Here is a 15,252-nt window from a genome sequence, read left to right as displayed (position 1 = left end):
GACTCCACACGGGGCTGGGCTACACATAGAGATCTGGCTGCTGCCAGATTAGAGATGCACTGATTCTGATTTTAAGCGCAGATACTGACTATTTACTTTTTTTTCTGAATAACCTAAACATTATGGTTCTAGAAAAAAAGAAAGACAAATCTTAATTTTGAGCCACAGCGAGCTCAGTCGTGCTGAACATTGACCAATCTTGATCACCATTCTATTTTCCGTCTAGTGCATTATCGTTTTCAGTTTTATTAAATCATTTATATCCGATTTATAAATCCTCCAGACATAAAATAGTTCCTAATCCCAAAGAAATTAACCAGTTTTGTGTCGATACAAAGCAAAAAGTTGATTTAAAATTAGATTATTATGACCTAGAGTCAAAACTCAGATGAAAATCTTTAGAATATCTTCAGAAAATTTAAATAATGACTTACAAAAAAGTCTGCTTTGATGAAGTACAATATAAAGACATGATTTTGCACGACTAACTTTCCTTTTATTTCTTACTTTTGGCGTCTGGTTCCTCTTGCAGGAGCCTCAAACATCCCAACATCCTTCAGTGTTTGGGTCAGTGCAGCGAGACCATCCCGTTTCTACTCGTCATGGAGTTTTGCCAACTGGTGAGTGCAAATGTTGACACGTAGGAAAGCTAATCTGGACAAAAATAAAGAATTAATGGTGTTTTAGGCATAATAGCTCCATCTTATAACAACACTATACTGGGGAAACTGGTTTCAATGATTGGCTGTGTTTGTTCCCAGCTGGGACTGGTTAGAAAACCCACATCACCCCACTTCTCCTCCAGCTTCACTTGCTGCCAGTCAACTTCAGGGTTCATTTCAAGATCCTGGTTCTGGTCTATAGGGCCTTACATGGACAAGCACCATCTTACATTGGTGATCTTCTTAGTCCCTACACCCCCAGCAGGTCCCTGAGGTCCAGTGATCAAAGCCTACTGGTTGTGCAGCACCAGGCTAAAGGTCAAAGGTAACTGATCATCTGCTGCTGTGGCCCCCAGACTCTGGACCTCTCTCCCCCTGAGCCTGAGATCAGTGGACTCAGTGGTCTCCTTTAAAAAGCAGCTGAAGACTCACTTGTTCAAGCTGGCTTTTGTATGACCTTCTTCACCTCTCTCTCTTTATTCTGCTCTCCCCACCTATTCCACCTTCCTCAGGATCCACTGATTTCCCTCTTTCCTGTTCACTCTCTCTCTTTCTTAACATTTTTTAATCACAATTGTCTATTTTTGCTCATTTTAAATATATTTTTAAACATTTCTAAATGCTTTTTTATATTTTTACAGTTTTTGTGAAGCGCCTCGTGATTTTTATCTTGAGAGGCGCTATAGAAATGATACTTTCTTCTTCTTCTTCTTCTTCAGATGAGTTCTAACAAAGATACATCACAACAATGTAGTGAAAGAAGTCAAACGTTGAAAATATCCTGTTGTTTTCTCCCTGTCACAACCATCGACATTAATATATGGACAATGGGTTTCCATAGGCTCCAATATCACTTTTTTGAGGCCAAATGGGAGGTGGCCACCACCGTCATTTTGACCGTGTCACAGGTTCCGTCAAGCCCAGACAATTCCCTAAAAGGGAAGAGAGGAGGAGCTGAGGGTGGGGCTGTAAGGCTGGGATCAACTGACGACACCCGGTCGAACTAGCTACAAGCTAACCTGAAGCTAACCCTGGCTAACCCAAAGCTAACGCAGAGGTGGGAGCTAAGCTAACGAAGGTAGCAGCCTAGCTACAACCGGAGTTAACTGTGCACAACACCAGAGCTTCTGAGTCAGAGATGCGCCGGGCTGACCGCTGGGTAAAACCGGGTGGAACACAGAGGTCTCCGAGACCTCCACAAGCTGGCAGCCGCACAGCAGACAAGCGCCGCTGTGGTCTGAGATGCGCAGAGCTGCCGCTGGGGAGAACCGGGTGGAAAGGTTTCCATCCAAGAGCTCCACAAGCCAGTGTTCTGAGAAAACATCCTACGTTGGCAAAACGTCCTACCCGTAGGCTAATTTTACGGTGTTTTACATGACACAAACCCTAACCCTAACCATAACCCTAACCCAAAAAAATCAAGTATCAACGTCAATAAAAAGTACTAATACTTACTACTTATCTACTTTTCTGCAAATATGACAACGGAGTAGCATTTCCCTTTTGTGTTGTGCGCATGCACGCACATGCTCAGGAACAACGGGTAGGACGGTTTACGGGGTAGGAGAAATTCCCAGAACACCGGCATTCCGCGCAGCAAACAGAAGCCGCGAAGCCAGGGGAGAAACGGGTGGAGAGCTCCACAAGCCGATAGTGGGAACCCAGCTCCACCAACATGTTATATTTCAACCCATTTTCTAAAGTGCAGCATTATGTTAAATGCACTGGGTTTTACCCTATTACATTTAAATTTCATGGTTAAACAGTACATGTTAAAATCTAAGCTCAGCTCAGCAGTGACCTAAAATACATAAATATAATTTTACTTACCGAAAAAAATGAATTGGAGACTCCTTGGACGCTCTATTAGTGCAATTAATGCCACAGCAAGTCATTTTGTCCAACAATTAAACTAAAAATATCCAAACAAGAACACACAAACACAGAGACTCAAAATCCCGTAGCAGTGTCCAGGCCAGACCGAGGCTCTACTGAGGCCTCTCCACGGAGCTAGCTCTGCGGTCACGTGGGTCTGATGCTCGTTAATTATACAGAATTTTAGGCTTTTAATACACTTAAACAGAAGAGTGATAAAAAAATTCACCCCCCTCAGAGTTGTCATGAGAGTAAACTAGATCATTTGAACCTAAAACATGCTTTGGTACCAGGCTGTAAACATGTTTATTTCTGCTGTGAAATTGGTATTTTTAACATGGGAGTCATTGAGGATTTGCTCGCTTCTGACACCAGCCCCTAGTGGATGAGGGTGGAACTGCAATTTTTGGTACTTCCGGGTTTGACTCAATTTTAGAGCTCCATTGTGGGGGCTTGGTCGCAATGCAGATGAATTATAAAAGGCTATTTACCAATTCTCCAGCCGTTGTTGTTGCTCTTTGATGGAAAACAGCCCAAAAAAAAAAAGATGTTGTTAATGCAGAAGTCATAAATATCCAATTCTCTATGTTGCAGGTTTAAAAGAAAACAAACGTTTCTGTGATCAAACCAAAGATTGACTCATTGTTTAATTTTAACATCAAATTTATTAAAAGCATCTTTGTTGTGATGCACAACTTAGGGGGACTTGAAGAGATATCTGCGAGCTCAACGCAAGTCCGATGGGATGACTCCAGACCTGCCGACCAGGGACCTCCTGACTCTTCAGAGAATGGCCTTTGAGATCACTTCAGGTCTGCTGCATCTTCATGAAAACAGCTACATCCACAGGTGAGTCAGGAGCTCGGCCTCCCATCATTTACAAAGCAAACAGCAGAAAGGATGTTTGATTTTATTTTGTATTCTCTCTTTAGTGATCTGGCTTTAAGGAACTGCCTTCTGACCTCGGACCTCACAGTCAGGATCGGTGATTATGGTCTCTCACACAATCACTATAAGGTACGCTTGACCTGGATTTCACCTGAGACCCAAACAGGAATTCAGTTCATTGCATTGTGTTGAATCTTTCTACAGGAGGACTATTACCTGACTCCTGACAAACTGTGGATCCCACTGAGATGGATCGCTCCTGAGCTGCTGGAGGAGTACCGAGGATCTCTCATCGTCACGGACCAAACCAAGACCAGCAACGTGTGGTAGGCTCTAAAGCTGCAGCGTGCTTCTGATTAAAAAGTCTTTGTGTTGTGTTTACCTGTCATTTAGCATCGTAGACAAACTCATTGAAACCAGCGCAGTAGTAGATGCTGAGAACGTCGAGCTTGCATAAACTGTGTGTTGTGTGGTCAGGCTGTTAAATGCATATCTGTGTTGTTTTTCTTGTCCTATCGATAGCATGCATGGCCCCCTCACACTTTTAACCTAACCTTATAACCCAATTAAATCTATAAGCTAATGCTAATGCACCTGGATTTTGCCTGCGCACGTTGGTGTTAACTTCCCTCAGAGGGAGTCCAGATCTCAGCCTTGCAGGAGATAAGGATGTGTGTCTGGGGCTCGAAACAGTTTCCTTAAAGCTGTGGTATCTGGTTTAACATGTGTGGCAAGGTGGAGAAACAAGGGCCTTTTGTGCAGGCTGAGGCAGGAGGTGTGGAGTGTGGCGGTGCTGGGTTCTCACGTTGGTATGAATGCTCACTGCCGGGGGTGACTTCTTTATATTTTCTCTTATTTTTTACTGGTTGGGGCTTCTCTGCCCCGAGTCACCTGCCTCCATCGCTAGCCTCAGTCCTGCTGGTAAATACACCTTTGTGTGGTTAAAGGTCCAACTAATTGAAAGTTATTGTTTAGACCCTATTGTTTAACCTTTTTGTTTATTTAAATTTGTAGTTAAACTGTATTTTGTTAATCCTCATTTGGACTTCATGAATTAATTTAAGTGAGTTAAATTAATTTCCTTATTTTTAGTTATTCACTTCATTGGTGTATTTTCTTTTGGGGGCTTTAATCTTAGTATTTTATGGTATTTTACATGGCCAGTTTTTAAAAACTTCTTTTAAACTGTTTCTTCAATCAAATAAAATCAATGAATTGTAACTTCTGAAACCACATCTGCTGTCAAGTGGAACGAATCTACGTGCTTTAATTAATTCCTTGGGCGAAATTCCCAAGGTGGCGTTGTTAACAAAATTGCACTCGAGCAGGAACAATTGCCATACTTGGCGTCAACAGGTCATAGACCACTCTTATATTGCCACGCATGTTTAAAAACATCTGACCCTGTTGTAGGTAATCTTTCATAATGTATGTTTCCTATAAGCCCCTCTCCCGGCCTCTACAGCAAAATGAATCATTTCCACGAGCCGAGAGCGTTGACCAATTGAGTCGTGTGTTCACAAGAGGGAGCTGTCAGTCAATGGGAATTTGCCTAGTTCCCAGCATGCACTAGGGGGAGATCAGCACACCCCTAGCTTGAATGGTAACGGGACTTGCATTGAATTAATGTAAACTTTAAGCTAACTGTGGAAGAAGAGGGAGGGGAATGAAAACGTGTTTTTCTTTTGTGTGTTTGAGCTAAGTGATTAGCATAGCTACATCAGGCTATTGTTTGAGCCTGTAGCAGCATTAGCAGAGGTGTGCTAGCATCACAAATGCCGGTTTCCTGCAGATTTTAGAAGTTTCCCTGCTTAAACTCTGCAGATTTGATCAAATGAATGTTTTGCAGCTCCTGCAGGACCTTATTACGGCTGAGGAGATAATTCAGCAGTTAGAATCAGGTGTGTCTGAGCAGGAACACAAAACGTTAGATTTCCGTTAGCGCTAAAGTCATTTTTGTGTGTGTGTGGGTGGTATGAGGCGTGGCTTTCAGCTTCTTCCTGAAGGGGAGGAGAAACAGGAGTGTTCAAATGTCAAAATCTCCTCCTCTCTTCCATGACGTCACTCTATGGCTCCCCGCTTTAAAACAGCACGTCCCAAGTTACCATACCGTAAAACCACCTTTGCCTGGACTTCTCGTCAGTGAAAGGTGCAGGGCTTTGGAATATGCTTCTCGTCAGTTTGAAATGTCTCACCAGTTTTTACTCTTTTTAAAAAGCGAACCAAATCCTGGCTGTCCCAGCAGCAGCAGCAGTGCACACACGTTTCATAGATTTAACCGTTATTTGCTTTTTCCCTTTGTTATAATTTGTCTGTGTCTTAGCTGATTATTGTTTATTTTTATGTGATTTTATTGTGCATGTTTGTTTTCTTTCTTCTCTTTAATTTATGATTGTAAAAGTCCATCTGCTGCAAATAAGCCATAACTAGCGTTTTACCACAAACATGGACCCTACATCTGTCCCTACTGAAATAAACCACACGAAGTGCGGCCCAGGGCCTGATTTAGTCCATAATTTTAGCTGTGGACATAACTTAATTCCCTTGTAGTTTGTGAAAAATTAATTCTGAACAAGGGGTGTGATCTTTTTGTTTTGGTGATAATCCTGTGTAGCTTTACTTCAGATTCACCCATTTTTATCAGCCTTGGTCCATCTATTTTAAGCGTAAAATAAAAAATACACACCACCTGAGTCATAAAGCAGCCGCAGCTGACTCAAGCTGACACCAAAGTAAATTTAACGTTTTCCTTGAAAGCGTTTCCAGATTGAAAAGCTCTGAAGGTCAGATGACGGTGAATCAAACATTTTAAGGATGGAGCTGCAGAAAAGAATCGGAAATGTCATTTGTATTCTTCTTGCCTTTTTTATTTAGAATATGTTTTAAAAATTAGAAACATTTAACACAAATGCCACAGATTTGTGTGATCTTGCTGGTTTGAAGGAACGTGCTGGACTTCACATGAAGACAAGGGGGCTTCTGAAGAGATTAAAATGAAAGCAAGCAGGAAAAAACCCAAAGGCTTCGTCTTTGATGTGCTCAGAAAACACTCAGAGGATTTATTTAAGATACTTGATGTTTTCTATCCAAACACATTTTCCCACAGTTGTGGTGCAACTCTTTTGTGCTGTAATAAGATACGGTCAGGTCCATAAATATTGGGACATGGACACAAGGCTAACATTTTTGGCTCTATACACCACCACTATGGATATCTAATGAAACAAACACGATGTGCTTTAACTGCAGACTGTCAGCTTTTATTTGAGGGTATTCACATCCAAACCAGGTGAACGGTGTAGGAATTACAACAGTTTCATATGTGCCTCCCACTTGTTAAGGGACCAAAAGTAATGGGACAGTTGGCTTCTCAGCTGTTCCATGGCCAGGTGTGTGTTATTCCCTCATTATCCCAATTACAATGAGCCGATAAAAGGTCCAGAGTTCATTTCAAGTGATTTGGAATCTGTTGCTGTCAACTGTCAAGATGAGATCCAAAGAGCTGTCACTATCAGCGAAGCAAGCCATCATTAGGCTGAAAAAACAAAAGAAACCTATCAGAGAGATGGCAAAAACAGTAGGCGTGGCCAAAACAACAGTTTGGAACATTCTCAAAAAGAAGGAATGCAGCGGTGAGCTCAGCAACACCAAAAGACCCGGAAGACCACGGAAATCAACTGTGGTGGATGACCGAAGAGTCCTTTCCCTGGTGAAGAAGACGCCCTTCACAACAGTTGGCCAGATCTAGAACACTCTCCAGGAAGTAGGTGCATCTGTGTCAAAGTCAACAATCAAGAGAAGACTCCACCAGTGGGAATACAGAGGCTTCACCACAAGATGTAAACCGTTGGTGAGCCCCAAAAATAGGAAGGCCAGATTAGAGTTTGCCAAACAACATCTAAAAAAGCCTTCACAGTTCTGGAACAACATCCTACGGACAGATGAGACCAAGATCAACTTGTACCAGAGTGATGGGAAGAGAAGAGTCTGGAGACGGATCCTAAGCATACCACCTCATCAGTGAAGCATGGTACTGGAAGTGTCATGGTGTGGGCATGCATGGCTGCCAGTGGAACTGGTTCTCTTGTATTTATTGATGATGTGACTGCTGACAAAAGCAGCACGATGAGTTCTGAAGTGTTTCGGGCGACATTATCTGCTCATATTCAGCCAAATGCCTCAGAACTCATTGGACGGCGCTCCACAGTGCAGATGGACAATGACCCAAAGCATACTGCAAAAGCAACCAAAGAGTTTTTGAAGGGAATGAAGTGGACTGTTTTGCAGTGGCCAAGTCAATCACCGGACCTGAATCCGACTGAGCATGCATTTCACTTGCTGAAGACAAAACTGAAGGGAAAATGCCCCAGGAACAAGCAGGAACTGAAGACTGTTGCAGTAGAGGCCTGGCAGAGCATCACCACGGATGAAAGCCAACGTCTGGCGATGTCATGTGTTCCAGACTTCAGGCTGTAATTGACTGCAAAGGATTTGCAACCAAGTATTGAAATGTATAAGTTTGATTTATGGTTCTTATTCTGTCCCATTACTTTTGGTCCCTTAACAAGTGGGAGGCACATACGTAAACTGTTGTAATTCCTACACCGTTCACCTGATTTTGATGTAAATACCCTAAAATCAAAGCTGACAGTCTGCAGTTAAAGCACATCTTGTTCGTTTCATTTGATATCCATAGTGGTGGTGTATAGAGCCAAAAATAGTAGCCTTGTGTCCATGTCCCAATATTTATGGACCTGACTGTATAAACAGGAGCAGTGGCGGATTTAGTAATTTGGGGGCCCAAGGTGAACACAGACATGGGGCCCCTTACACTAAATTTTCGACAATCTTATCTTTAATTGGATTTGCGAAACTCTCCCCTCTTCTGACACGAGTTATTTTCACGTTTTATTAGTCCTCCTCTTTTTTCCTGTCTTTCTCTCTCTTTGAGTGCTTTCTTCTTCCTGTCAGTGCTCCTGTGCTTTTGACTTTCTTTTTTTTCTCTTCTATTTTCCATTTTGGTCTGTGTTTTCCTCCCTTTAAACATTTTCCGTTGTCTTTCCTTTTCTGCTTCCTTTTGATGTTCACACAGAAAAACAACATCACTTTTGGAAGTGAAGATAAAAGCTTTTTTAAAGCAAGCTGCTTCTGTCTCTTATTGGAGCCACTAGGATAACTCCATTTCATGCTTGATGTTTTTACTACCGCTTCGAGTTTGTCATGAACGCTCCTGCCTCTCTTCTTCTTTTTCTGCTTTATCTTCTTCTTATTTGTGGTCTTATGGCACTTGGCAAACAACAATTTGGTGCATTACCGCCACCAACTGGATTGGATTGGAATGACTACCAATCACTTCCTGTTTGTGCATCGGCATCTTAAAGGAATAGTCCATTGTAGCATTAACAGAGGGGTGCCGGCGGTCAGGGCTAGGGGCCCCTCAACATTTTTATTTCATTCATGTTTCCTGAAATGTTTCAGTTATGGGATCCATACTGAGATCACAAACCCCAGGTTTCCTCTGACAGAAGACAAGGTCCTGTTAGAGCAATTGAAGACCAGTGATTGTGTTTGTGAACACCGTAAAAGTGCTTTGACTAACAGGTTTCATTACTGACTATTCTCTAACACATGCAGAACATTTATGTTGTTTTCTTTAACAATAGATCATCCAGATGTTGCTTCAAATATCGTTCTCTCTGCAATCACACATGCAACTTGAGCAGGGGCGGATCTACGGGGGAGCAACTGTCCCCTGCTCTAGAGCCTTGCCCCTCTGCTGCCTCCAACACATTTTTAAAATGTGCCTTAAACCCCATTAAAGCTGAAACCAGGCCTGTATAATTTAGGTTCTTTTCTGAATCTTTTGTCTGTATTTCTGTACCAGTTTATTTTGTGGATCACTTGATTTTGTCACTTCCAACAAAAATTGTTGATGAGCAAAAATGTCCCTGTTTCCATTACTGGAACTCCAGGGTTTTCCCTGGTTCTGTCAGCTGTTGTGTCTCCATTCAAAATCAGCCTTTTCAGAACTTTGCACAGACGTCAGCATACTGTGAGCGCTTTGGCAGTGAGTGATGTCACTGATCAGCGCCAAAAAGCATCCACAGTAGCATTAATAATATTAAAAGCATTTATTCTATCAAAGTATAATTTAATCCATTCAGAGGACGTGAGCAGCTGTATGATGTAAAATGTGGTGTTCAATGACCAAATGAAGTGCCGTTTTTTACGATGCTCTGTGACAACAAAGCCCCGTTAATTAAGTCTGTGGGGGAATTTTCCCTTTTTTTTCCCAGTGTGGGTAGTTTAGTAACAACTGTGGGGGAATTCCGTTGTGTTTTCCGGTGTCGGGAGCAGGGGCAGCGTTAGGCCCGGCTACTTGGGCTGAAGCCCCGAATGTTTTATGAAAAGCCCTGGATCTAAATCGCTGAAGTAACATGCAGTACCAAAGTCCAACAGAGAGGGAGCAGCTGGCAGTAGTTTGTATACAGCCTGCCTGAGCCTCCACCACTGAAGAAGAAGCCCTTCAGCAGCCGGCTTCTTCTACACTCTCTGCCTGAAAGGCATGAGTGAAGATGGACATAAGGACGTCTTTTAGACAAAAAGTACCACGACAGAACCCCAGCTTTGATGAGACTGGTGTTGACTCAGAGCTCAGTAATAAAACATGAGTCTAACACACACACACACACACACACACACACACCCGCGCTCTGTGCCCCAGCGCAACCCTCCCTTATTTTAATCAACAAAGAAATGAAGCAAAGCATATATCTGCAGTTATTCACTGAAGAAAACGGAACTTCTATGAGCTAAATAAAAATATTAAATTGAATAAATGGATCAGGAAAGCAGGAAGAATAGTTATTTCTGTTTTTACATTTTTCATTTTGTTTCATGGCGTTTGTTTACAATTTTTCTTTCGGGAAAGGCAACTCTGCGCATGCTCAACCTATTTAATCGGATTAAATGCTTGGTGCATACAGTTGTGGTCAGAGGTTTACATACACTTGTAAAAAATATAATATAATGGCTCTACTGAGTGTCCCGTTATTTCTAAAACTCAGATTTTTCTCTGATAGAGTGATTGGAACAGATACTTCTTTGTCACAAAAAACATTCATGAAGTTTGGTTCTTTAATGTCTTTATTATGGGTTAACAGAGAAAAGTGATCACATTTGCTGGGTCACAAATATACATACAGCAGTGCTAATATTTGGTTACATGTCCCTTAGCCATTTTCACTTCAATTAGGCGCTTTTGGTAGCCATCCACAAGCTTCTGGCAAGCTTCTGGTTGAATCTTTGACCACTCCTCTTGACAGAATTGGTGAAGTTCAGTTAAATTTGATGGCTTTCTGACATGGACTTGTTTCTTCAGCACTGTCCACATGTTTTCAATGGGGTTTAAGTCAGGACTTTGGGAAGGCCATTCTAAAACCCTTATTCTAGCCTGATTTAGCCATTCCTTTACCACTTTTGATGTGTGTTTGGGGTCATTGTCCTGTTGGAACACCCAATTGCGCCCAAGACCCAACCTTCGTGCTGATGATTTGAGGTTATGTTGAAGAATGTGAAGGTAATCCTCCTTCTTCATTATCCCATTTACTCTCTGTAAAGCACCAGTTCCATTGGCAGCAAAACAGCCCCACAGCATAATATTCCCACCACCATGCTTGACTGTAGGCATGGTGTTCTTGGGGTTAAAGGCCTCACCTTTTCTCCTCCAAACATATTGCTGGGCATTGTGGCCAAAAAGCTTGATTTTTGTTTCGTCTGACCACAGAACTTTCCTCCAGAAGGTCTTATCTTTGTCCATGTGATCAGCAGCAAACTTCAGTCGAGCCTTAAGGTGCCGCTTTTGGAGCAAGGGCTTCCTTCTTGCATGGCAGCCTCTCAGTCCATGGAGATGCAAAGCACGTTTGACTGTGGACAATGACACCTGTGTTCCAGCAGCTTCTAATTCTTGGCAGATCTGCTTTTTGGTGATTCTTGGTTCACTCTTTACCCTCCTGACCAATTTTCTCTCAGCAGCAGGTGATAGTGTAACCCGGTTGCCAGGTGATGGGTCCGGGGTTTTTGTTTTTCAGTTTTTCCTCTTGTCTCTAATAAAGTGGCCGGAACGTCTTCGACGTTGCCGGTCACGTGGCCAAATCTAGGTCAATCAGGAAGTTAAATAGCTCACAGCCAGACGTGATCGGTAAGCGTAAGGAGACACAGGGAAAGGAGTTGCTGCAGGTCGGTATAAAGTTAACCCTTCTGTTTGGACGCCGTCTCGAACAGTAAAACTAAGAGCGTTGACTGTCCGTTTCAGGAGCCAACTACCGGTTGTCGGACGTATAAGAAGGAGCGCGGAGATAGCTTTAGATTGACGAAAAAGGTGAGTTGTTGTTGTTAGCTTTAGCGGTACCCACATTAACTCCATGGGCTGATCAGCAGTGGCGGTTCTACATGGAATTACTCCCCGGGCGAGGCCCCCTTTGAGCGCCCCCCCCCCCCCCCCCCCACCACCACCACCACACCACACCACCCCACCTGCACGAACACACACGTTTTCTACAAACAGGCATGTTTTATTAGAACGACTATTGAACATTCATTTTTCTAAGTTGCACAAATTTACATTAATTACTATGAAGTTGTCAGAATGTAAAGCAATATACATTATACACTGTATCAAAATATATAGAATCAAATATACAAAAACAACTAAACTAAATATTAAGAATATATGCACATAATATATAATAAATATTCTAAATAGCAAAAATATTTCACACATAACAAACTAAAGATAATCACTACAGCATTGCACTTAGAACAGAAAACACAAACTAAAATTAAAACCTAACCTTGATGCAACGTCATCAATAATGTCATCATATGAAATCTGCTCCCCTACTGAGTGATTGATACTAATCAGAGCCAGGTTAGTGAGCCGCCCCTGAAACATAGGTGACCTCAGGTACGACGATCAAGTTTTGAAAAGCTCCTCTCAGCTGGAGCCACAGTGACTGGCAGAGCAGTCCAAAAGTTGGGGTAGATCTCCAATAGATCTCGTGATCCATAATATTTTAGAATTGCCTCTGAAATTGTAATTTAAACTGACATAAAAAAACTGTAGACTACCAAAAATGCCAACTTTTACAGAACAAATCATGTAAAAATAATCAGTGCAGCCATCTGCAATAAATAAACAGGATAGTTAGAGGTGAATGGGGAGTTTTCTTCTGTTTGTAGAGTTGTTTTATTTATTATTATGTGAACATGATCAACATGTGTTTGTTGTTGTTCAGGCAGGCCACAGGCTGCAGCGAGCATTTAACAAATCCTAGTTTGAATCAGTAAAAAATGATTGAAGGAATTTTTTTGAACCATTTGAATATTCGTTTCAATTTTTCAGCCCTATTAGCTCTGTTAGCAATTAGTTGACCGAATGTAACCGTTAAAATCGCAGTTAACTGGTTCAAAAAATTGAAAACATGCATCATGAGAGCGTACATACCTTTATCTTTCTCCTCTTTTTTCTTTTTTCCCCTGAATGGGGCACCTGGTGGTTTTAGCCTTTTTATGTTCATCTCTTCTGTTTGGCTCTTGACTCAATAAGTTTCCTTTAGTCAGGACTAAACTATTTGACCTTGATGGAGGGGTGACCACAAAATCGTTTTGTTTTTCCTTTTTTTATTCGGCCATTTCACACAATTCAGAAAAACCTGAAAGAATGATAGGCCTGTGTTTATGATATTATGAATGAAATATGGAAGAACATCAAGATGTGATTGACTTTAGCCATGTTGATACAGTTGATTCAGCCCCTAGCTCATTTCATTTGGACCCACCCAGAGGTGAATTCCCCCGCCGCACCCCTCCCCTTCCTCTTCTTCATACACACACGGTGCACGGAGCGCCTGCAGCTGCAGGGGGCGCCAACTTGCTGTTTCCAATCCAGACACTGTCATATGACAGATAATAGAAAACCTCGGTGCGGCGCAGGTTTTTTTAATTTTTTTAATTTTTTTTACTCAGCGCCTGTGCGCCCCTTTTGTGTCATGAAAAAATGCCGCCCCGGGCAACTGCCCTGTCTGTCCGTGCCTAAAACCGCTACTGCTGATCAGCTTAGCTTTTCAGTGCAGATGAGGTTGGCTGATTAGTTTGGGCTACTGTGTGTGATTTCTGTAAGTAAAGGCACCACTTGCCTGAGGAGTTATTCCGTAGTGAGTTATTTTGTATGGAGATATTTGGAAATGATAATGCACTTTAAATGCTTTTGTGTTTGATTGTCAATGATCAATGTTTTCTGAACGACTAAATGATTACTGGTGTGTGAGCGACTTACTCAGATATACAAATATAGCCAGTGAACATTATTATTGTCAGTTGTTGGATGAATGTATTATACAACACTTTTACCACCTGGTCCTGTTCTTTCAGGCCAGGTTTTCTTCATTGGATGGCGAGCTACCCACTAGAACCTAGACTGGAAGCCCAGAATCCCTGAGTTCCTGAACCAAGTCAGGCAGACTGAATCAATTCACTCCACCAATGTTGGGCTGGTAGGAGGCTCCTGTAGCCATCTTTTAAGTCTCTGTTCCTCAGCAACTTCAACAGCGAGCCGCGATTACCCTGATCACATCCTTCACAATCCCCCCTCTCTCTCCCTCACGAACATTGAACTCACTCTTTAGGACCCATTCGCGGGTCCTCGGGTCCGCTGAAACTTGAAGTTGCCAACAATCATGTGTTACCCTATCTAATGGACAATGGATTGACGTATGATGATTTGTAATTTATTCTCTGTAAATTGTCAACTATTATTCAGTGTATGTATTGTTAAACAAGTGTCATAATATATTCTATATTGGTACCAACCTAACGGTCTATTCCATTTTGTCTCTGTGTCACTTACTCCTGTGGGCTGATCCTAGCTTCTGATCTGGGTTACATCTGGTCCTGATAATACAAGTCATCCCAAATTACTCCTACGCACGTTACAATAGCTTGCGTTTTCTTCCTGATCTTGGCAGTGATGAAACGGTGCCATGCACCTTAAACTTACAAACAATTGTTTGCACTGTTGCTCTTGGGACCTGCAGCTGCTTTGAAATGGCCCCAAGTGACTTTCCTGACTTGTTCAAGTCAATAATTTGCTTTTTCCAGATCCATGCTGAGCTCCTTTGACTTTCCCATTGTAGCGTTTGTGGGCGTTTGTATCCAATGAGCTCTATTTACCTGGCCTAAGAGAAGTCACCTGCTGTAGTCACTCATAATCACTCACAAGAAGTTAAGAGGCCATGCTATGAAGCTCAGTTCACTGACACGTTTCTAAGTCACCTAAATTGCTAGTTCATGTTGCTGTATGTATATTTGTGACCCAGCAAATGTGATCACTTTTCTCTGTTAACCCATAATAAAGACATTAAAGAACCAAACTTCATGAATGTTTTTTGTGACAAAGAAGTATCTGTTCCAATCACTCTATCAGAGAAAAATCAGAGTTTTAGAAATAACGGGACACTCAGTAGAGCCATTATATTATATTTTTTACAAGTGTATGTAAACTTTTTTACAAGTGTATGTAAGGTAGCGCGACTCATGTTGCGAATGACCGCAGTCACCAATTTTGAATTGTGTGTGCTGAAACTGAATTTCATTTCTCTGTATGTCCTGCACATGTGGAGAATATGACAATAAATGACTTTGACTTCTGACCACAACTGTATGTACGCACGCATGATCGGATCATTTCAGTTCGTGTCCATGTGAACAGAGATTCGGAAATTCCGATCAACCAAGATTTCAATCGGATTGAGGAAATTTGGCACATGTA

General features: G+C 42.0%; 1 protein-coding gene across 1 annotated transcript in view; it reads left to right on the top strand.

Moving 5' to 3' along the window:
* lmtk3 (lemur tyrosine kinase 3) overlaps positions 1-15,252 on the top strand; it is a 45,990-nt gene that overhangs the window by 18,171 nt on the left and 12,567 nt on the right. The window contains exons 6-9 of the mRNA XM_015950603.3: positions 533-620; positions 3,238-3,386; positions 3,470-3,554; positions 3,630-3,751. Coding sequence (XP_015806089.3) covers positions 533-620; positions 3,238-3,386; positions 3,470-3,554; positions 3,630-3,751 — 444 coding nt within the window. The remainder of the gene's footprint in view (positions 1-532; positions 621-3,237; positions 3,387-3,469; positions 3,555-3,629; positions 3,752-15,252) is intronic.

Source organism: Nothobranchius furzeri, chromosome 5, assembly GCF_043380555.1.
Source record: "Nothobranchius furzeri strain GRZ-AD chromosome 5, NfurGRZ-RIMD1, whole genome shotgun sequence".
In the NCBI taxonomy this organism is placed as follows: Eukaryota; Metazoa; Chordata; class Actinopteri; order Cyprinodontiformes; family Nothobranchiidae; genus Nothobranchius; species Nothobranchius furzeri.
Note: the sequence above shows the minus strand (reverse complement) of the source record. Positions and strands in the feature narration are given on the sequence as shown.